The sequence below is a fragment of the Camelus bactrianus genome, chromosome 9, assembly GCF_048773025.1.
Source record: "Camelus bactrianus isolate YW-2024 breed Bactrian camel chromosome 9, ASM4877302v1, whole genome shotgun sequence".
Lineage (NCBI taxonomy): Eukaryota > Metazoa > Chordata > Mammalia > Artiodactyla > Camelidae > Camelus > Camelus bactrianus.
In genome coordinates this window covers 57,417,913-57,439,744 of record NC_133547.1, presented here as the reverse complement: position 1 = coordinate 57,439,744, position 21,832 = coordinate 57,417,913, and the positions used below count along the sequence as shown (strand labels likewise).

General features: G+C 47.3%; 1 protein-coding gene and 2 non-coding genes across 4 annotated transcripts in view; 1 reads left to right on the top strand and 2 right to left on the bottom strand.

Annotated features, from left to right (window-relative positions):
• Positions 1–6,319: 6,319 nt before the first annotated feature.
• Positions 6,320–21,832, top strand: part of VAC14 (VAC14 component of PIKFYVE complex) — a 94,191-nt gene continuing 78,678 nt past the window's right edge. For both annotated transcript variants that reach the window (XM_045521400.2, XM_074370449.1), the window contains exons 1-6: positions 6,320–6,713; positions 18,876–19,026; positions 19,320–19,487; positions 20,515–20,577; positions 21,057–21,164; positions 21,663–21,772. In XM_045521400.2, coding sequence (XP_045377356.2) covers positions 6,610–6,713; positions 18,876–19,026; positions 19,320–19,487; positions 20,515–20,577; positions 21,057–21,164; positions 21,663–21,772 — 704 coding nt within the window. In that variant the 5' untranslated portion in view covers positions 6,320–6,609. The remainder of the gene's footprint in view (positions 6,714–18,875; positions 19,027–19,319; positions 19,488–20,514; positions 20,578–21,056; positions 21,165–21,662; positions 21,773–21,832) is intronic.
• TRNAG-GCC (transfer RNA glycine (anticodon GCC)) lies at positions 15,975–16,045 on the bottom strand. Its single transcript has one exon. It is a non-coding gene; the product is annotated as a tRNA-Gly (tRNA).
• Positions 16,681–16,751, bottom strand: TRNAG-GCC (transfer RNA glycine (anticodon GCC)). The gene has a single exon. It is a non-coding gene; the product is annotated as a tRNA-Gly (tRNA).

Sequence of the window (21,832 nt, the reverse complement as noted above, 5' to 3'; positions counted from 1 at the left end):
CAATGCTCAGCATCACTAATTGTCAGAAAAATGCAGATCAAAACTACAATGAGATATCACCTCACACCAGCCAGAATGGCCATCATTAAAAAGTGTACAAACAATGCTGGAAAGGCTGTGGAGAAAAAGGAACCCTCCTACACTGTTGGTGGGAGTGTAGATTGGTGCAGCCACTATGGAGGACAGTATGGAGGTAGCTTAAAAAACTAAAAATAGACTTACTGTGTGATCCAGCAGTACCACTCCTGGGCATATACACAGAGAAAAATATAATTTAAAAAGACACATGCACCCCAATGTTCATAGCAGCACTATTTACAATAGCCAAGATATGGAAACAACCCAAATGTCCATCAACAGATGACTGGATAAAGATGTGGGGTGTGTGTGTGTGTGTGTGTGTGTAATGGAATACTACTCAGCCATAAAAAAATAATAAAATGCCATTTGCAGCAACAGGGATGTATTTGGATATCGTCATTCCAAGTGAAGTGGGCAGGAAAAAGAAAGAAAAATGCCATGTGATACCACTTATATGTGGAATCTTAAAAAAAAAAAAGAAATGAACTACTTATAACTTAGATGACTGATTTCTTGAATATGTGTAAGCACATTTGACTGTCCTTTATGATTGCAGTACTGCATTCTGTTGATTCTTATTTTGTAGTTGGCTTTATTCCTTTGATACATATGTAAGTTTAAAAAGCTAAAGCTCTAAACTGTTCTTAAAAACAATGATCAGTATGTAAACTAAAAAACATATGTGCAGTATATTGTATATATGTATTTACATGCAATATATTGTATTTGTGCAGTCAAATTGTAACAATTCTACCTAATAAAACTGAAAAAGAAAAAAAAGATTATAGAACAGAGGGGGAAATGAAATTAATTTTTTTAAAAATCAATCCAACAGAAGACAAGAAAGGGGAAAAAGTGATGAGACAAATAGTAAGATGGTAAGTATCAAGATAATTTATTTTTAATTGCTAATGTATTGATATATTAAACAAAGCCAGGCCAACTGCAGGGGTCTAATTTCTAACCACTAGGCTCTTAAGGACTCTAAGACCTCATCTCTTGAAGCTGTATGCCTCTAAAACTCAAGCCCCTAGATTACTGAGACCTTCTTACTCTCAGTAGCAGTTTGATGAGCCTACAGGTTTATTGCTTTTTTTCCTAGCACCTTAATTGTTTCTGGACCTTGAGGACTTCTTTTTATAAGATATATATGTATGTTTGTAACAGAGAGCATTTTAGGTTAACTTTTCCTCCGTTATGCAGGAACAAGTAATCTTACCTACAGTGTTTTGGTTTCTCTTTTAATTTATGTCCCACCAGCAGGCCTAGCAGTCATTTTCATTTTAAGTATTTTATTACTAATTGCTGTAGGGAACTAAGTAGTGCCTAGCAAAAGTAATGAAGATGTAGAATGTATTAGGACAGCAGTGACAAATTAGCATACAAACTGGGAGGTTTAAGGCAACAGAAATTTATTCTCTCACAATTCTGGAGACCAGAAGTCTGAAATCAAGGTAGCAGCAGGGTCATGTTCCCTCTGAAGTCTAAAGAAGGATCCCTCTTTCCCTCTTTTTAGTTTCTAGTGGTTGCCAGCAATCATTTGTGTTCTTTGGTTTGCAGCTGAATAATTCCAATGTTTGCTTCCGCCATCACATGGCCAGAATCTTCCCTGGGTATGTATCTGCTCTCTGTGTTTCTGTATCTAAATCTCCTTTCTTCTTTCTCTTATAAAGACACTAGGCACTGGATTAGGACCCACCCTAATCTACTATGACATTACCTTAACTTGGATAAAAACTGCAAAAACCTTATTTCCAAATAAGATAACATTCACAAATACCAAGGGTTAGGACTTGAACATATGTTTTGACAGGGGACACAATTCTCAAACAGAGAAATTAAATGAAACAGACTAGAGAAGCTCAAAAACAAAGGCAAACATATATGTAGAAACTGTATAGGAACATATTATCCATTCAGTGAGGAAAGGATGTCCTATTTTGGGGGTTGGCAAACTTTTTACATTAAGGGCCAGATGGTAATTATATTAAGCTTTGAAGCACATGTAGTCTGTCACAACTACTCAACTCTGATCCTGTAGTACAAAAGGAGCCAGGCAACAAGTAAACAAATGGATGTGCCAGTGTTCCAACAGAATTTTGTTTACAAAAACGTGGTAGGCCAGATTTGGCCCATGGGCCATGGTTTTCCAAATAGCAATAGAACAATGACAAAAAAATTAGTTAAAGTCATTTCTCACATCATACATAAAACTAAGTTTCAGGTGAACTAAATTTCTAATATGAAAAAATTAATGCTTGACAATATAAATTATATTCAGGACATGCTAGTGGAATTTCACAATAAAAATTATTTTAATATAAAACATCCAAAAAAATTAAGGCAACAAATCATTTTAACATTTAATGTTAATCAAGGATTTTACTACTTGTTACTGTAATTCAAAAAGACAGGATATAAAATCTTATTAATTTATTTCTTATATGTCTGTGTGCTCATACTCTAATCTGTAAAAGACCTTCCTATAACTTTAGAAAGCATTTCAGTGACTTCTCTAAAATTCTTAACTCAGTGCTCATTTGAAAATTGTGCTACAAATGTAACTGAGCAGGACCCTATGCGGCCTTCCCAGGATAGAGCCCCCCCCCCCCCCCGCCCTGACACACACACACACTATGTCCTTCTCCTGCCTCTGGTCTGTAAAAAACAAAACAAACAAAAACCTTTAGCCTCCTAGGCCTTACCTGAGTTCCAAAGAATAAATTTAATCAGAGAAGAGAGGAAAATGCAGAAAGAAAGGAAAACAGTCAAGCAGGACAAAATAATAATAGCCTAGCCATTAAATAAAGTCAAGGACCTTTAGCTCCTCCTCAAGGGCTACAGATGATATTCTGAGCCATATCCTTTGAGCTGTTTTGCAGTGACTGAAACCCCCACCAGTTGGAAGAAGTGAACTGCACGCTGACCACAAGCACGAAGACCCCAGACTGGTTAAAACAGATTACTGATGGTGGTGACTCCTGATTACCTCACTACCAACCAATCAGAATAATGTCCATGAGTTAATCATATGCCCAGCCACCCTCTCCAATACCCAGTCTTTAAAAAACTTTCCCTGAAAGCCATCAGCGGGTTCGGGCCTTTTGAGCACTAGCTGCCTGGACTCTGGTGCCTGCAATAAATGCTGCACTTTCCTTCACCACACCTGGGTGTCAGTAGATTGGCCTTACTATGCGCAGCTGATCAGGCTCAAGGTTAGTTTCATAATGCTAATACAACTGCTTCAGCCTTCTCAATCCCCACTTCCTTCTAACTTTCGAGTCTTAAAATAACTGAAATTAAATGACAGCCATTTTTAGAAGATTCAGATCAAGCGTCAGTTTGTACTCCAGCAGACCTACTGGCTTTGTTCTAAGGCCTGGACAGTATTCATAACGCCAATAGTAAATGTATGTGTGAAGAGGGTCCGACCGAGAATAAAATAATCCTGTTTTTGACAGGAATGCATCATCATTCTGAGTCAGCAACTGAGTGAGACCAGAACTGACATTTCTATAGCGCTTTATCCAGCGCTTGCACCTGTCGATTTCCACCGGAACTTCACTAGTCCCACATGGGAAGAAGAGGACAGCAGCACCCTCTTTCTAGATAAGGAACGTTCTGGACTCAGTCTGTGAGGTGTGGGATGCTCCCCAGGTTGCTCAAGAGACATTTTTCCACACTGTCAAAGGCTGGTAGAAAGTTTCTGTCAGCGTTGGAAGGAGAGGGGGGAGGGGTAAAGTGTGCTCGGGGGAGGTGTAAGCACGTCAAGAGTCGGAGGGTTTCTACTGGGGAGGGAAGGAAGCTGAGACACTGCTCCTCAAAGAAGAGCGAAGGGAGCGTCAAGAGGAGCCTTCCCACAGGGCCGACAGAAGACGGGCGGGCGCGCGGTCTCTCAGATGCGAGGAAAGAACCTAGAGACTGGGAGGAGGCGAACAGAGGGGCCTGCCTCAGGGAGTGTCGCAGCCAGCTGTAGTCTCCCATCTGGAGGCAGCCTGTTTGACTCAACGCCCCTGAACCTCGGGCCGCGCCGCCCTTTTCGTCATTCTCCCTCAGGGTCGCTCACCACGTAGTTTGCTGGCTCCAGCAAGACGCCCAGCTCCATTTGGCACCTTACAAGCTCTCCGCGCCAAAACTCAAATACGGCCCCCAACGTCTCCCAGAATGAAGGACAGAAGGGCCAATCGAAGCCTCGCTGGCCACAGACGTACAGGGCGGTGGGCGGGACAAATGGATGGGGTGGGACCAAAGGGCGTTGCCAAGACGACAGCTTCTGGGTGGGCGAGCTGTGGTGACTTACAGCCGGAAGGCGAGACTCCGCTGAAAAAGCGCTCCAGTTAGGTGGACCACGTTGAGGCTGTGGCCTTCTCCTGGACAGTAACTGCGGATGTGTGCTATGGTCACTCCAGCGGCCTCCGTTTCCTTTAGCCTTCTCTCTCAGCAAACGATTTTCCTGTCCAGTTATAAAGTGTTAGTTGCCCCAAGGCAAGAATGTGGTAACATCACCCCCTCGTTATATAATGGGTAATGGAAATTCTGAGTCCACTTTGTCAAAAGGAGAGAGCACTACAAAAAGAAAAAGATGTAAAGTTGAATCTTTAAACATAAAGTGATTTCCTACTGTGTGAGTGTTCTACTGCATTGTGTAGTCTGTAAATACTGGGTGCAGTTTGAGTTACCACTACGTTTAAAATTCTGGATCTTTGTGACCTCCAAATTCCACCTGAACCAGGTATATGAACAAAGACCTGAATTTTTAAATTTTCTGTAACAGTCTGAAACCTCTAACTTGAGTTCTTAATCTCCCATAATTCTGATAGTAAGATGGGCAGGTGCTTTGAGCCCAAATCATTACAAAGATCAGACTAGGCATTCCCTGAGTTCCAAAGAATAAATTTAATCAGAGAAAAGAGAAAATGCAGAAAGAAAGGAAAACAGTCCAGCGGGACAAAATAATAATATCTTAGCCATTAAACAAAATCAAGGACCTTTAGTTCCTCCTCAAGTGCTATAGATGATATTCTGAGCCATATTGTTTGAGCTGTTTTGTAGATACTGAAACCCCCTCCAGGTGGAAGAAGTTAACTGTATGCTGCCCACTAGCACATAAACCAGAGACAAGTTGGAATCAGAAGGTTGATGATGTTGACTCTCTAGTACCTCACCACCAACCAATCAGAAGAAAGTCCACAAGCTGATCACACACCCCTCAACTCTACTCCCTCAACTGTCTTTAAAAACCTCTCCCTGAAATTATTATAGGGAATTTGGGACTTTTGAGCACTAGCTATCTGGACTCCTTATTTGATACCCTGTGGTAAACGCTGGATTTTCTTCACCACAACCAGGTGTCAGTAGAATTGGCTTTATTGGAAGTGGGCAAACAGACCAAAGTTTGGTTCAGTTAACACCTGTCCAATGCAGAAGTTTACGGTAAGGAAATCTGCTATATCTCCCTGGTACTGCACTTTTATCCACTCTACATCCATAAAATGCTTTTTAAAGTTTTTATCACATAGATCAATTTCTGTTCCACCGTTTAGTGTGACATTTCAAAGCACGTGGAAGGGCTGCTTTATAGTGGGTCCAACTGGAGACCTGCACTTAGTACAATTGGGGTTTATGCTGTCTGTAACCCAGCCCTCCGAGGTATCAGCATGGTAAACACACCCCAAGTCCCAAATGATGGGGTGACAGCCACTGTTGGTACCTGAGATTTTAGGTGTTAGGCAGATAGTTCCATTTTAACTGCAATTTATTTATGTGTTTTAGAAAAATATATCACTATTCAAACCCATGATTTTGAGGCATAGCAAGACTAAATCAGGAATTTAATATTTTTATAAATTATATTTTTAAAATAATAGTACAAGTGGCTAGAATATGGTGAAAATCAAGATGGTGTTACTCCAATTTGCGAAACATTGGCATATGGGAAATTGATGACTAAGTTTTGCATGAACAGTCGATTTCAGTAAATATGAAATAAATTATGCTAAGCAAGTCAGGTTCCAAGAGCCCCTTCATTATGAAAGTCTACAGACCCCACGTGCGCCAGCAGTTGAGTGCATGAGACATAGGTCCCAACAAGCGCTACTAAAACAAGACTCATACTGCAGGGGTCTAAAAAGGGGCATGTGAGCAATTGGGGCTTGGCCAACCCACCTGCAGCTACCATGCGGGGGCGTGGTTGGCCAGGGGCGGGTCTTCCAGGCGGAAGGCGGAAGCTGTTGCGAGTCACGTGATACGAGTAACATGGCCGCTGCCCCTTGAGATCCGCAGGTGCCGGGTGGGAGCTGATCTCGTGAGCAGGTGGGTGGCTGGGAGCAGGTGTGCAGGAACGGAGTGCAGACCCTAGTTGCGAGGCGGGGCGCGGTGCGGGAGCGAAACATGCCGGCCTGAGGCGGCGTGGTCCATGAGCCGACGCCGGAGGCAGCGCGGAGCCACAGACTCCTTTAGCCCCGGCGCGGCCCCGGCAGCCACCGGCTGAGGAATCCCGTGGCTCCGGGGAGCGCCCGAGCTGCCACCATGAACCCGGAGAAGGACTTCGCGCCGCTCACGCCCAACATCGTTCGGGCCCTCAATGACAAGCTGTACGAAAAGCGGAAGGTGGCAGCGCTGGAGATCGAGAAGTAAGAGCCTTCGGCACCCAGGATGGGGCGTGAGTAGCGGAGCCAGTACCCAGCACTGGCTATGCAAGGGTCTGGTTCCCTAGGGCAGATCCCCATGCCTTTGCAACCATTGTCGCCACTCCAAGTTCCAGGTCATTAGCGCAGTGCTTCAGAGCAGGAGATTGGGAGTCCCAGCTTCGCTTCTGATTGACTGTATGACTTAGGCCAAGTTTTTTAACTTCCTAGTGTCCCAAAGTGCTGCCCTGAGAATTAAGTAACCTGATGTTTGTGTGCTGCTTAGGGCTGCCCTGAGAATGAAGCGACATAATGTATGTGTGGTGTTTAGCACAGGGACTGGCACATGGTGCGTCCATGGTGTAGCCTCTGTAACGGGAGGGAGGTGGGAAGCATGAGACTTTGGTAGTGATGTCGACCTGCCTCATTTCTTACCCAGCTTCTAAGAAGGGAAAGGGACAGTTAGTTGACCAAATGGAGAAACCAGGTTCAGAACCTCAAGATCTCAAAGCTGGGACCCGGGCTGTTTGTTTTCTCTGTCATATCACCCTTCTCTGCAGGTGGAAGTGGAAGGAATTTGACCTGTTTCTGCAGTCTTATTACATGTACAGTAGTACCTGGTTATCTGTGGGGGATACTCCAAGACACCCAGGGAGTGCCAGAAACCTTGGATAGTACCCAACTTTATATATACTAGGTTTTTTCCTATACCTACATACCTGTGATGAATTTATAAATTAGGCACAGTAAGAGAATAACTGAATGGCCAGCATCACTACTCTTGCACTTCAGGGTGGTTATTAAGTAAAACAAGGATTACTTGAGCACAAGCCCTGGGATACCGGACAGCCGATCTGATAACCCAGACAGCTACTAAGTGGGGCAGTAGCATATACAGCATGGATATGCTGGAGGAAGGGATGATTTGCGTCCCGGTGGGACAGCATGAGATTTCATCTCACCGCTCAAATGGCACATAGTTTAAACTTACAAATTGTTTATTTCTAGAATTTTCCATTTAATATTTTCAGACCGACAGTGGATCACTGGTAACTGAAACTGCAGAGAATGGGGGACTATTGTATGTGTAACCATGAGCTGACATTTTGCTTTATTTCCCAATGTACAAAACATGGTGTTTCACTGGGAACATTTTACTAAGATTTTTTGCTGTTATTTTACATTTGCATTTTTTTCCGGTCGTATCTTTGTGATAAAGTCACGTGGGTGGGTGATTTCAGAAAAGTAGAAAGAAGCAGGCAGTGAAACTGATAGAATGCCAGTCTGGGGATGAGGAAATATGGATTGTAGTTCTGCCCTGTCCAGTAGGGTAGCCACTGACCACACGTGGCTATTTACATTTAAATTATGAAAGAGAAATAAAAATTTTAAATCCATTTCCTGAGCTGTACCACCCATATGTTCAGTAGCCACATTTGACTGTTGGCTACCATAATGGACAGTGCACATTTTAGAACATTTCCATCACTGCAGAGTGCTCTAATCTAGTCTGTGCGATGTCACCCGTTCTTTGACCTCCGGCAAAATCCTGGACTCAGGGTTTCTTAACCTCAGCACTACTGACATTTTGGGACAGATAATTCTTGGTTGTGATGGGCTGCCTCACACATTACAGGATTTTTAGCAGCATCCCTGGTCTCTACCCACTAGATACCAGGAGTACTCCATCAGTTGTACAACCAAAAATGTCTCCAGACATTGCCGAATGTCCCTGGGGGCACAGAATTGCCCCCGATTGAGAGCACTGCCTTAACTGCTTTGGGTTTCAGTTTCCTCCTCAATTCAGGGTTTGGATTTTGCTAAGAGGACCCTCCCATCAGCTCCAACTTTCAGTATGTCCAGAACCACCTAGCTGCTTCACTCATCAATCAGTGCTCTCGTGAGTGCTCTCTTTTCTCACTGCTGGTTCTCATCAGTGCCAGCAAAATGTAATGATGAGTATTGCTGCACTGAGGAGGAGACCTAGAGCTGATGTATAGACAGGTCTTCAAGTCCGTGGTTTTATTGGCTGAAGCTACGGTGACACCCTGTTTAGTCCATCACCTGTTCTGGTTCTGAGGAACAGGGCTTGAGTCATCGGTTGAGTCCTTGAATGGAGGTGTTCATCTCAGCATTATTGTTGCCTCCAGCACAACCTCTGTAAATGCTCTCACTCCACAGGCTGTTCTGAAAGGGTTTTGTCTTTAATGGGGTTCATTTTGTACTTGTCCTAGTCCTTGGTTTGTGGAAGTCAGAAAAATTCCTTCAGGCCTTAACTGGTTCATAGGAACTATTTAAGAGCAGAGACCCTGTTTTATTTATCCTCAGCAACTAGCACAGTGCCTGGCAGTATGTGACAATTGGCATTTATGGATAAATAATGAATGAATAAATGACCATAGGTTTTCAGTGGGGAAGTAACATTGCAATGTAAGGACTTTGCTACTCAAACTGTAGCCGGCAGACCTGCAAGCAGTATCAGGGTCACCTGGGAACTTGTTAGATTCTCCAACCTCACCCCAAACCTATGGATCAGAATCTGCGTTTTCACAGGACCCTTGATGCTTTGTGTACACTTGAGAGTTGGAGAAGCACTGGCCTAGAAGACTCTACATTCAGTTTCTGGCCTTCCTCAGCCATGTTTGGAATGAGTAGTGTCCTATTTGATATGTTCCTCAGAGTATATGTTTCACAAATTGTTCAGGGACGGACAGGTCCTTATTTGTGCTTCCCCAGAGAGCTTTCTGCCATCTCTGCTTATAAGGACAATGATCTTTATAAGTAGATTGGATCCTATTTATGATTTAAGATTGGAATATACTTATGACCTATTTAAGCTTAATTTCTTACCTCTGGGCCCTACGTCAGAATACTGAACCAGGCTGTATGAATTGGGGGAGGGAGGTGGACAATTCAGTCCATAACATTGACCATTTTAAAAACTGATTACATGTAAAGCACCGTATGCCTGTTTGGAGGAGGAGGATTTGGCCATTGTACACCCTCATCTCATTTATTTTGTACAGCTCCCCTACAAGCTGGGTAGTGTTACCCCATTTCACAGATGAGGAGATAGAGGCTTTTGGAGGTTAAATAATCTTTGCAAGGTTTCACAGCTAGAACCAGGTAAAAAAAAATCCAGGTTCATCGGTCTAAAAATGCTTCCCCTCTACAATGAATGATTTTCCCTGCCAGAAAGAGGACATATACTTAATAAAAGAAATTTCCTACTTGAATATCCCCATGGAAGTTTTCACCACCATTTCCAGTTTTCTGGAACCCATCTATCTGTTCAGGTAACAGAGCCAGTACTGCATACAGTGTTCAAGTGAGGAATTAAAATTCCTAATAAGACGAGGATGTTTAATCTTGTTGACGAGACTCTCAGACACTAAAAACGCAGAGATGGGTGCTTAGCTCAACTGAAAGACCCCCGGAATCTCACAAGCATGCTGTGTTAAGTGACCAGGATCTGATGGCTAAATGTGTGGGCCTGTTGGCACAGTCCTGGATAGCTTTACCTGACAGCCTTGCTCCAACATGCCCACACAGCTTTCTCAGGGATAAGATACTTTGGCTAAAATTGTAGAATGACTGTTTCAGGTTTGGCGGGCCCTTGGTTTCAGGAGATATAGTCACTGATCAGTCCTGATGACAAGGTTGGTTAAGACCCAAGGCTCAGCTCTCCAAAAGAGTCCAGTGAGGGGGAGAAATGCCAGTAGGCACTCTCATAAATGTGGACCGTGCCCTACCTTGTGGTGGCAGGGCCCCTCACTGCAGGCTGGGAGAGCCAATTCCCCTCACATTAACCAAAGATGGGCTCACAACCAAGCTCTGGTTTTCCTGATCTTTGAGTTCCCAAAGCCAGCAAATGTAGGTGCCCAGGCCACACGCCCTAAGAAACCCAAAGCCCAAAGGGGAACTCTGGATTAGGGCTCCTGAATGACCCATCCCTGCCTGCCAGGAAGATGGGTGGGGAGGGTTCCCTAGGGCTCTGTGATCGGATCATGGTTGAACTGCTGAGTTTGACCTACCTCTTTGGAGCCTACCACTTCTGTAAGGAAACACTCTTTATTACCAAGTGGTTTAAGACAGCTTTTGGAGTGTGGGTCAGAATTCCACCCAGCACTACTCTATTAGCAGTGGGACCTCAGCAAGTTGCTTCATCGGAGGTCACAGACCGGCAGCCAGGGGCTGTGTCCTGCCAGTAGACCTGTCTAGTTTGGCCCAGATCTTAGGGTATATTGAGAAATTTCACAGTGAAGTTTGGGTTTCTGGCTCCTCTTAAGGAATAGAAAGATGTGTCTCTGTGGGGCCAACATTCCCACACAGCACATCAGGGGACCTGGGGGTCCACCCTCCTCCCCTGACCAGCACATGGCTCCCCAGTTTGCCTCCTGTGTTGGCAGGTTCGCCACAACCCCTCTTACCTCCCTTGTTCTCACTTGTGTCGCCTGCCTGGCCCCTGTAAGCGTTTGAGTTTGTGACCTGGAGCTTAACCTCTGTGTGCCTCAGGTATCTCATCTTAAAAGGAAAAGAAAAAAATGTGCCTTGAAAATAGTATGCTAAGTGAAAGAAGCCAGTCACAAAAGGCCATGAAGTGTATGATTTCATTCAAGTGAAATACCTAGGCTACACAGATCCTTGGAGACAGATAGTAGATCAGTGCTTGCCTGGGGGTGAGGGGACATGGGGGGTGACTGCAGATGGGCACAGGGTTTCTTCTGGGGGTGATAAAAAGTCCTGAAATTGATTGTGGTGACAGTTACACAGCTTTGTGAACACACGAATTGTACACATTTAAAGAGTGAATTTATGGCATGTGAATTATATCTCAATTTTTAAAAACTAAGAGCACCTGTAGGTTTGGTGGCAGTGTGAGGGAAGCACTCATTAAGTGGTCCCAGTGATTGTCACCTGAGATCCAAACATGTCTCCTGCTGTCTCTGACTCCTTTCTCCTTTACAGTTTTTCCACTGATTATGTCCAGCAGGTGCTCAGTATACTTTGTTACTTAACCAAGTCTTAGGCCTCCTCAGAAGCCGTTCCTCAGAGTCAGATGTTCTGCTTTTCCTGTTCAGGTATTGGAGACTAGTGAGCAGGTGGAAACCAAATTACTTAAATACTCAGCAAAGTAGATGGAGGAGACGTTCACCCAGATTCTCTTTGGGAAGTCACTGCCCGGATGTGTCTCCTGAATACAGCACGTTACCTAGAAAACTGGGATGGACCATTGGACTCACCAGGAAGGAAAAGGCAGCCTAACGTCCAGGCTCAGAGTTTTCCAGCACAGGAATAAACGCAACTCTGGGTTTGTCTTTCTGTCCTTCTTGAGCCAGGAGCAAAGCAGGTTCTCAGTCAACAGTGAACAGACATGATCTCGTATAGTGTGTATGAGATCAGTCTGTGTCTCTGTTTCTGATTTTGTTCTGTTTCACGAGCACAGGCAGGGCAAAACACATTACATGTGTTCTCTTATTATTTAATTCTCTAAAAACAATGCAAAGCCACCGAAATGACTAGTCCCACCTTCTAAGGGAAGCTCACCCCTCTGAAGACCTAGGAATGTGTGTGCAGTGCTTGCAACCTCTGCCACATGCTGGCCGGACCACTGGACATCCCTCAAATGAAATGGGGTTGGGATAAATGACATCATGCATGTGAAGTGCCTGGCACCCAGGAGGCACCCACAGACAGGAGCTATGGTGTTTGCAGCGGAGGACAGGACAACATGGTGGCTATCAGACCCAGTGTCAGGAAAACCTAGGTTTGATTTCTGCACCTACCATCTGTAAGTCATGTGACCTTGTGCATGTTTCTTAACATCTTTGAGCCTCAGTTCTCCTCATTTGTAAAATGGGTATTGTAGAACCTAGTTCCGTGGCCCATTTTCAAGTTGAAATGAGATAACACGTGTACAGCACCCAGCACCCTACATGGTGTGTCCTAAGTGCTCAGTAAATGGTTACTCATTTCCTGCCTTTGCATTAGAAGACCAGCCCTAGACCTTCACTGCAACATCTCAACGACACCCCTCATCTGTACACCCCATGTGTCGGGGAAGAACGCTTCAGAGATGTGTGAACACTGGACAGTGGGGACAGTGAGTGGAGAAAGCTGCATTCTCTTTGGGGCCTGAGTTCTGCAGAAGGGAAGTACCCTCTGTGATTGGGTGTGTGCCCTTTGCAGCTGACTCGGTGTAAAAAGATGGGAGGAGGAACTGGTATACAGCTGAGAGGATGGGCTTTGCAGGTGTCAAGTTTCAGCTGCTCTAGCCTTGAGAAAGGCACTGGGTTCCCCTGTGGCTGTGTTTCAGATCTGGAAGATTAGCTAATAACAACCAAAGAAGAAAGTTGTTCTGAGGAGTAACGGACCCCTGAAATTAAATTTAAAGTATGTGTTTAGGAAGGGTTCAGCTCCTCAGTCCTCATGTGGACTGTGGTTGTCCCAAGGCTGCATTACAGAGGCCTAGGGTCCCATGTGGGGCCATATTCTCCTTGTGTAGAAGATGATTCTGGCCTGTCTGTGGCTCCTTCTCCAATCAGGGGCAAAGTAGTGGGATGTGGCACTTTGTGAAGCTGAGAGGAGGGCCAAGAGCTTGGAGTTGGCCCCTTTGGGGATTGTGCCTCTTGGGGAATGGGTGTTTCTGCCATCATGGGACCCCTCTGACGGGTTGAGGATGGAGGGTCTGAGCAATCTCTAGAGGACCCTTTTTCAGCCAGGGTTTTTAGAGAAGCAGATCTCTTCTCTGATACATTGATCAGTAAGTCAATGAAGATCCCAGAGATTTGTGATTGTAAATTTCTGGGTCAAATATTAACTTAAAACTAGTTCAGCTTCAGATCCCCAACCTGTGGCTCACAACTAATAGATGAAAGACGGGTTGTTCTTTTGAAGAGAGACTAGTCCTGGACCTGGGGGCACCCGTATTTCAAACTTAATTCCCTCTGCTTCGCTTTGTAGTAGCTTTTTCTCTCTGCACATTCCCTGTGAAGTAGAGAGGCCATGTTCTGCTGATGGCATCTGTTTGAGGCACTCCGAGGGTTGGAGCATCCATCACCCCTTGGCAGACCCATGTCAGGTCACATCCTGGCATCTTCATCTGTCCCCAGCCACAGCTCTGGGAACCTGGTCCTCTTCAGTTTGGGTTTTGAGATCCCAGTAGTGGTGCCCTTTGTCCCCACTAACTTGAATTATGAACTAGGGGTTAGACCTGTCCAAATACAATTCTAATTTATGCAACAAGTTAGATGTAGATCAGCAGTCCACCCTCCACATTATCGTCCCAGCAGTGCAGGGAACCTGCCTGTATCTCTACAACTGGTCCTTTAGCCCCACCAGCCTGCATAGATCAGTCCCTAGGCAGATGCTTACTGATACCCGACTTAGCGTGTGCAGAGATGTAGAAGTGGGGAGAGGGCTGGCACTAGACAGGCAGAGAATCATGGCATTAGTCTGTCCTCAAGGACTTTACCAAGGACGTGGAGCTGGAAACATGAAACACATGAGAAGGAATCCATGACATTCGATGCTACATTGCTGGGTATGGAATTCGGGGTCACTGAGTCCTTCAGCTTTCAAAGTTGTGATCCTTCCTGGATTGGTCAGGAAAAGCGGGGGTTGGATTTAAGCTGGACTTCGAAGGCTGGGGAGGATGTGGAAATGAGTGGGAGCTTTCCCCGAGAGTGGAGCGGACAGGAGGTGTCGAAGGAATAGACTAGCAGGGCCCAAGCAAGGAGGTTGATCTGGCTGGAGCAGAAGGTTGTGCTGGGAAGCCGGGCAGTAAGACTGGAGAGATTGCTGGCCCAGTCTAGATTGCCCTGAGTGTCACGTAGAGAGTGTGGGTTTGATTTGTGGGATAGCTCTTCGTGCTGTGGCCCTGGGGGTGACCCACAGTGTTCTCATGGCTGATAATGTTGATGAAAACACATCCTCAGGGTTTCCCCTTCAGAGACAACCATTGTTTGTCATTTTTCCTGGCCATGGACATTGTTCTTCCCTCAAGTGCAAGAGTGCAGATGGCAGAGACTTGGGATTCCAAGGGGGGCCTGGGACTTGAAAGGGCCATTGTGTTTGTAGTGGCCTGGGGTTCCCTGAGTTGTGCCCTGGTAGAATTTGAGGTGGAGGAAGCCTTCCAGCTGGTGTAGAGGGAACAGGAAAGGCGGAGAGTGCTGAACACAGACATTCCCTTTGTCCATCTCCTCCCTGCATCAGGAGACCCTGTTAACAGTTGCCAGCTGTCACCTGACATTAGTGCCCTATTCCTCATTCCTTCTCACTGTTCAATGTCTGTTAGCCTTTGTAGTCCTCAAACTTCCCTAAACGCTGTTCAAGTCCATACCACCCACCACTGCAGGTCACTCCTACCTTCCATGGCTGCTCACTGCCACTAGAAGCAAACTCCAGCTCCTTTGCTGAGCATGTGACTGGGAGCTACCTCTCCAGCCCTGTCACCCACCTCTCCCCTACCTGTGTCCTTTGCTTTGCCAAACCAAGTGCCTCCCTCCCTCATCTGAGCCTTTGTTCATGTTGTTCCTTCTGTCTGGGCTACCTGGTCCTGAACAGCTACAGAACAAACACTACTCATCCTTCAGAACCCCTATCAAAAGCTGGCCCTCATGAAGCCACACCTCATTCCCTCTGCACCAAAGATGCTTGCCCTGCTCTCTCTTCTGCCCCCTTCTCACCAGGTTGGGTTTTTTTTTTTTTTTTTTCCTCTGTTTCGCAAAAAAGTTCTTGAGGTCTCTCTTGTTTTCCCTCTGCCTCATCCTGGCAGAGACCCCCTCAAGGGGGCAGGGAATGCGTCCCTATGCTGGCTCTCAAATGGAGAGGAGGACCCTTTCCAGTTGCTCAGGGACCACTTGTGACCTGAAACAAGGAGACGAGCGAGCTGGTGGTTCCAAGATGGTCTGTGCTGCTGGCAGGGATAGAGCTTCTTTGGCTCCCCTGCCAAAGCCTCATGGGTGTTGTTTCTCCTATTCCCAGGGCTGCTCTAAATTGTACTGAGCAGAAACATGGCCTGGCTTCCCCAGAGTCCCTGAACAGGCTGTCTGGGCAGGAGTGGGAGGCACCCTGCTTTCAGTGGCTTTGGTGACCCCCCTTAAGAGCAAGGGGACACAAGTTCTACATCTTTATGGAATTTAGGAAACAGGTATATAAAACAAGTTAGGGACAAGTAATTCTCAGTTCTCAGAGTGTATTCACAAATGCTTTGGGCAGGGTGAAATCTCAAATCCAGTCTTTTAAGATTATGAAAAAGTTGGCTGATGCATTGGCCGGGAATCGAACCCGGGCCTCCCGCGTGGCAGGCGAGAATTCTACCACTGAACCACCAATGCTCCAGTTGTCAGCAGCTGTGTGAGCACCTCCCTTTAACCCCTGCCCTGAGTCTCCTTGTCTCTGCTGATTCACAGAATATAAGACCATGCTCTGATGCTGCCACATCAGCACAGCTGCCAGAACAGCTTAGGCTCCAGAGCAGGCAAGAGAAGGCAGGTATGTGAGGGTGGAGGTGGGGTGTGCGTGTGAAGTTACTTTGCCATCAGACCCCAGGACAGAAACTAGAGCTCAAGTGCTTCTCAGTAGCAAAAAACACACTGAGACTTAAATGGTGACTTCCTTCCTTCTGATGTGTGGGCCCTCCCATTCCACGTTCACATCGTGTGTTGAGCTTTTTTATGGTTCTCAGGCTTCACCACAGCTTCCTGCTAGAGACTCACCAGGGCTGATGGGGTGCAGCAGGAGTCCCCTTAGTGGTGAAGGACTTGAAGGCCTTGACCCCACAGCCAGTAGTGCCTCTGGAGAACCCAGCTGCTGTTCTTGCTCACAAAGCAGGGAAGTGTGCTTAGAGATTCACAGCACCCTTGGCTGCTGCAGGCAGGGTGTGGTTGAGGAGCTGGCTCCTCCAGCAGGATCTCTCTGAGAGAGCTTGCTAGGAAAGGCCAAAAAAAAAAAAAAAAAAAAAAAACAGCATTGCATTGGCCGGGAATCGAACCCGGGCCTCCCGCGTGGCAGGCGAGAATTCTACCACTGAACCACCAATGCCTTAGCTGTTCCTTGACACATCTGCAGAGCTTTTCTCAAGGGGCTGTCTGTCCATGCTTACAGAGGAGCTATGATCCATCTCTGGGCCTCATCCAGTCTGTTTGTCCAGTTTGGGAATCCAGCAGGTTTTTTTAGAACCATCCTTGCTGGGCCTTATTACCCTGCTTTAAGAGTGGGGGCCTGGGGAACTGGCTTCCACTTGAGGCCCTTGGTTCAAACATAGCCCTCGGCCCCCTGGAGTGGCCTTGGTGAAGTCACACCCTATAAAGATCAAAGCAAGAGGCCCCTCAGAGGCCATTTGTGCCGCACCTTCCTGGAATCCCCATCCCTGCTCCCACATCCACCAGCTCAGGAGCCAGGCTTCTTTGGTTCACCAGTGCTCACAGTATAGGTGCCCCTTACAACTTACAGGCTTGAGTCTTATCAAGTCCTGAAACCCCCCATTGAACAACCTTTTTACAGGAGTGGTCACTGCCTCACAGGACAACACATTTCTTTTAAACAGCTCTAATTACTGACAGGTTCTTAACACTGAGCTGGAAGCACACAAACTGAAACCTTTTGCACTAGACTGTCCTTAAAATTCCTCGAGCCAACTTCCCCGTTTATGCCATAGGCAAGTTAGTATGCCTGCCATAAAGGACACAGAGAGATTTGACAGTGAGACCCAGCAGCTATTTCAAAAAGTCCGAAATCTCTGGACCACCCTCATCATACCTTCAGCTGCTAGACTGGTCCCAGTTCCTCACACCGTTTTCTCCTTCCTGGAACACCTCTGCTTCCTTCTCTCCCCGCCTCATCCAAGCCCAGCTCAACTCCTACTCTGGGAATGCGTCTCTGACACCCTAGCCACAGCTCTCCATCACTTATCTAGGCCCCTCGTGCCACTATTTGCCCACATGAGGCTTCTTACCACAGAGACACCATGAGCTTCCGAAGGGCAGTGTGTCTGTCTTCGTGTCCACTGGGCTCTGGAAAGAGACTCTGGTCCCTGTTGGAGCTGGGCCTCCCTCTGCTTGCCTCTACTTGGCCAGGGCCTGCCTTGGGAGCATCCACTCCCAGAGTGACCACAGGCCTTGCCTCCCTCAGAGAGCCCCACTTCTCCCTGTTAGCATCACTCCCCAGGTAGATACCTTGCAGGTGTCTTTCCCCTTCCTGTCCTCTCCCATATTACATGGGCTCCTGATGTTTTTCTGTTTAATTTTAAAGAGTCCCTCGGTGCTCCTTCCTACTGCCTCAGTCATATTTTGGGCCCCTTTCCTGACCCTGTAGCTGTGGTGTTCTCCTGTGTGGATATTTCAGTCTCCTGTCAAACCAGCCCACCTCCCCCAGCGCAGCCTCTCCAGGATGCCACCAGGGGTACCACATCAAAGCACAGACCTGAGAGTGTCATTCCCGCTACTGGAAACCTTCACCAGCTCATCTTTTCCTTTAACTGTCTCCAGCCATTCCTTCTACACGCTAAACTCCACCCTCCCCTAAATACACTATGCCTTTCAGAGACCCCTGCCTTTAACCAGGCTCTTCCCTGTGCCTGAGCTCCCCTGCCTTCCTTTTTTACCAGGAGAATGCTTGTTAATGATTCTGAAATCTGACTCATATGGCACCTCCCACTCAGCCCAGAGACACTTGCCCATGGCATTCTTGCTTCTGTGGTGTGGCTTGGTCTATATTGCTACATGTACTTGTTTGAGTGTAGATCTTGCCTGTTGGACCTGGGCCTAGTTCAGTGCCATTCCTGGAAATAATGACAGACACAGAGAACCTCTTTGGTGCATGAATGGAGGGCTGAGCAAGTGTTGAATGAAAATGGTGGAGCACTGCAGGTTTTGGCCCCCAGCATGACGTTTACTTGTGTTCTCTCAGATTCCATGAAGTGAGATTGCTCCACTGTTTCTGGTCTCATTGTAGACAAGCGAAACAGAGACCCAGAATAGGGAAACAACAGTACCTCCCAGTCAGCGGCAGAACTGGGTAAGGCCTGCCCTGAGATGCCTGACCCCAGATTCCTCTTTCTAAACAGGTCATCCCCCTCCCTCATCCCTGCCCCAGGTCCCAGAGTCATCAGCAGCCAGGGCAGCCTGATCCTACTGGTCCTGCAGCCCCTCTCTTCTCTCTCTCTAGGCTGGTCCGGGAGTTCGTGGCCCAGAACAACACCGTGCAAATCAAACATGTGATCCAGACCCTGTCTCAGGAGTTTGCCCTGTCTCAGCACCCCCACAGCAGGAAAGGGGGCCTCATCGGCCTGGCCGCCTGCTCCATCGCACTGGGCAAGGTGGGCCTTTCTCCTGGAGGAACAGACACACCAGCCATGGCCTTGACTCTGACCCAGCAGGGTTTTACAGACCTGTCATTTTTCGCCATCCTCTCCACACCTTAGGCCAGCAAGGCTGGCTCTCTGGCCTTGCCGCCTGGTTCTCGGGCACGGCCCCTATGCCGGGAGGCTGACTTGCGGAGGGTCTTTTAGCCCTGCCCTCACACAGAGGCCTGAGCATCTCCGTGGGAGCTGGGGGCTGGGGCCTGGGGCCTGATCCAGTCTGAGCTGCTTCTCCTCCTGTTCCATTGCAGGACTCGGGGCTCTACCTGAAGGAGCTGATCGAGCCGGTGCTGACCTGCTTCAATGACGCTGACAGCAGGCTGCGCTACTACGCCTGCGAGGCCCTCTACAACATCGTCAAGGTGGCCCGTGGCGCCGTGCTGCCCCACTTCAACGTGCTCTTTGATGGGCTGAGCAAGGTGACCGCTCCTCCCTCTAGCTGGGCTGAGTTCGTCCCACCCACCTTTCTCCCAGAGGCAAGCGGAGCAGATCAGCACCTGCTGCCGGGGAGGCTTGTTGTCTGTTGAATCTAATGATACATGTTTTAAATGGGCTTGTATTTATGTTTGTTTTTCCCCCCATATCTGTGTTAGCTTATTTTTTATTGCATTTCATTTTATGAAAGCATCAGTCCACCATGAGAGTCAGAAACCAATCATTTGAAAAGCACTGTGGATGCTGCACACCAGAAACTGAAACATTGTAACTGACTATACTTTAAGTAAAAAAAAAAATTTTTTTTAAGGAAAAGAAAAGCGCTATTGGGGGAGGGTACAGCTCAGTGGTAGAGTGGGTGCTTAGCATGCATTAGGTTCTGGGTTCAATCCCCAGTACCGCCATTATAAATGAATAAAGCTAATTACCTCCCCCCACAAAAACGAAAAAGAAAGGAAGAAAGAAGACAAAAGCACTAACTTCCCTTATCGAAGGTGAAGATGGTGAATGCATAGTGCAGACTGCATTTCCCCTGTGAGGAGAGCACAGGCTCTAGGAAAAGCTCTATTAGAAAGGCTTCGGGGTCCCTAATAGCCTCAGCTTCACCCTCAGCTTCTTGGGGTTCCCTCCCTGAAGCTCTACTGCCCTGCTGACGCCCCAGTTGTTTCTAGAGGATCCACCTCACAGCTGCTCCATCCTCTCCGGGAGTGGAGAGGAGACCCAGCATTGTTAAGTTGAAAACCCTTGAGGGAGCCCACCGGGAAGCAACCACCTGACCGGTGGCAGTGGGTCCCGTCCAGAAGTACCTGACCAGGTCAGGGGTCCACTGCATCTTGGCGCCTTTACCAGGTTCCGTTTTGCCTCCCCGCCTCCCATACTTTCTTCCCAGTGCACCGAAAGAGGTGCCCTGCAACGTTCCAGCCACACCAAGGCCTTGGCGGTGGGATTTCAGTGGATTCCTTGTCTTACATACTGACTGTGACCCTCTCTCCACCTCTGTGCCTCTCGTAGTTGGCTGCTGACCCAGACCCCAATGTGAAAAGCGGATCTGAACTCCTGGACCGCCTCTTAAAGGTATTTGTACTTGGTCTCCGCTTTTATTTTTAGAATCTCTTTCCTTCATCTGTCTGTACAGCTTATAAATTCTATCACTGGCACACTCTGCCTAATTTAAAAAATGTTTTTCATTTACATACAGTAAATGAAACAGTGTACAGTTCTGTGCCAAGTGTATAGAGTTATGTCACCAGAAGGATCAAAATGCAGGACTGTTCTATCACCCCTAAAGTCCCCTCGTGCTAGCCCCACCCTGCAGTCAGCAGGGGGAATGAAATGGGCCATTCATGCCAAGCTCACCAGAGCGTTCAATCCAGACCACAGAGATGTAGGTAGGGTTTTGCCTTCAGACTGTATGATGGATGCTCTGGGGGCCTCTCCTGCCTGGCTCAGGGTCTGCCATCTTCCGTGGCCGCCTGACCCCTGGCTCCAGCCCTGGCCAGGGATTGGTTCAGGCGACCCCTGCCCCCAGCAGCTCACATGCCTTTGACCCACAGGACATTGTGACGGAGAGCAACAAGTTCGACCTGGTGGGCTTCATCCCTTTACTGCGAGAGAGGATTTACTCTAACAACCAGTACGCCCGGCAGTTCATCATCTCCTGGGTAAGATCTGACCCCTTGACAGTCTTTCTTCAGACGTAACGAGCCTCTATTTGAGTAAAGTCAGCTTTCTGTCATCCCTGGGCGTTTCCTGTGGCTGCAGAGATGCCTCATTGTTATCCAGCTAGGAATCAGTGACACTTATTCAGCTCTGCCCCCAAAGCCCATCATTTTTGAAAGCATATAGTTCTTTCCTTGTCCTCAAAATCACCCAGATTCCTCCTTGAAGCCAACAGTACTCCTTCCAGCTGTCACACCTCTTCTAATCTTGCCTGCCTTTCCCATGCGTTCCCTCCTCGCCTGGGCATCTGAACTGCCTTGGGGCCCTGCACATTGAACAGAAAGAACAGCTGCTTGCACCCTCTCCCCCGTGGGTCCCCTCAATTCCCTGAAAAGCTGTCTCAGCAGCGCCCCTCCTCACCGGCCAGTCCCAGAGGATGGGTGAGGAGATGCAGGTTCTTGGGCTGGTGACTTTCCCTGCTGGTTTCTTCCCCGGGTCAGATCCTGGTTCTGGAGTCTGTGCCAGACATTAACCTGCTGGATTATTTGCCGGAGATCCTGGATGGACTCTTCCAAATCCTGGGCGACAATGGCAAAGAGATTCGGAAAATGTGAGTGAGCAGGGAGGGGCAGGTTGCCAAAGCCCTCAGTGCATATATATACCCCATATC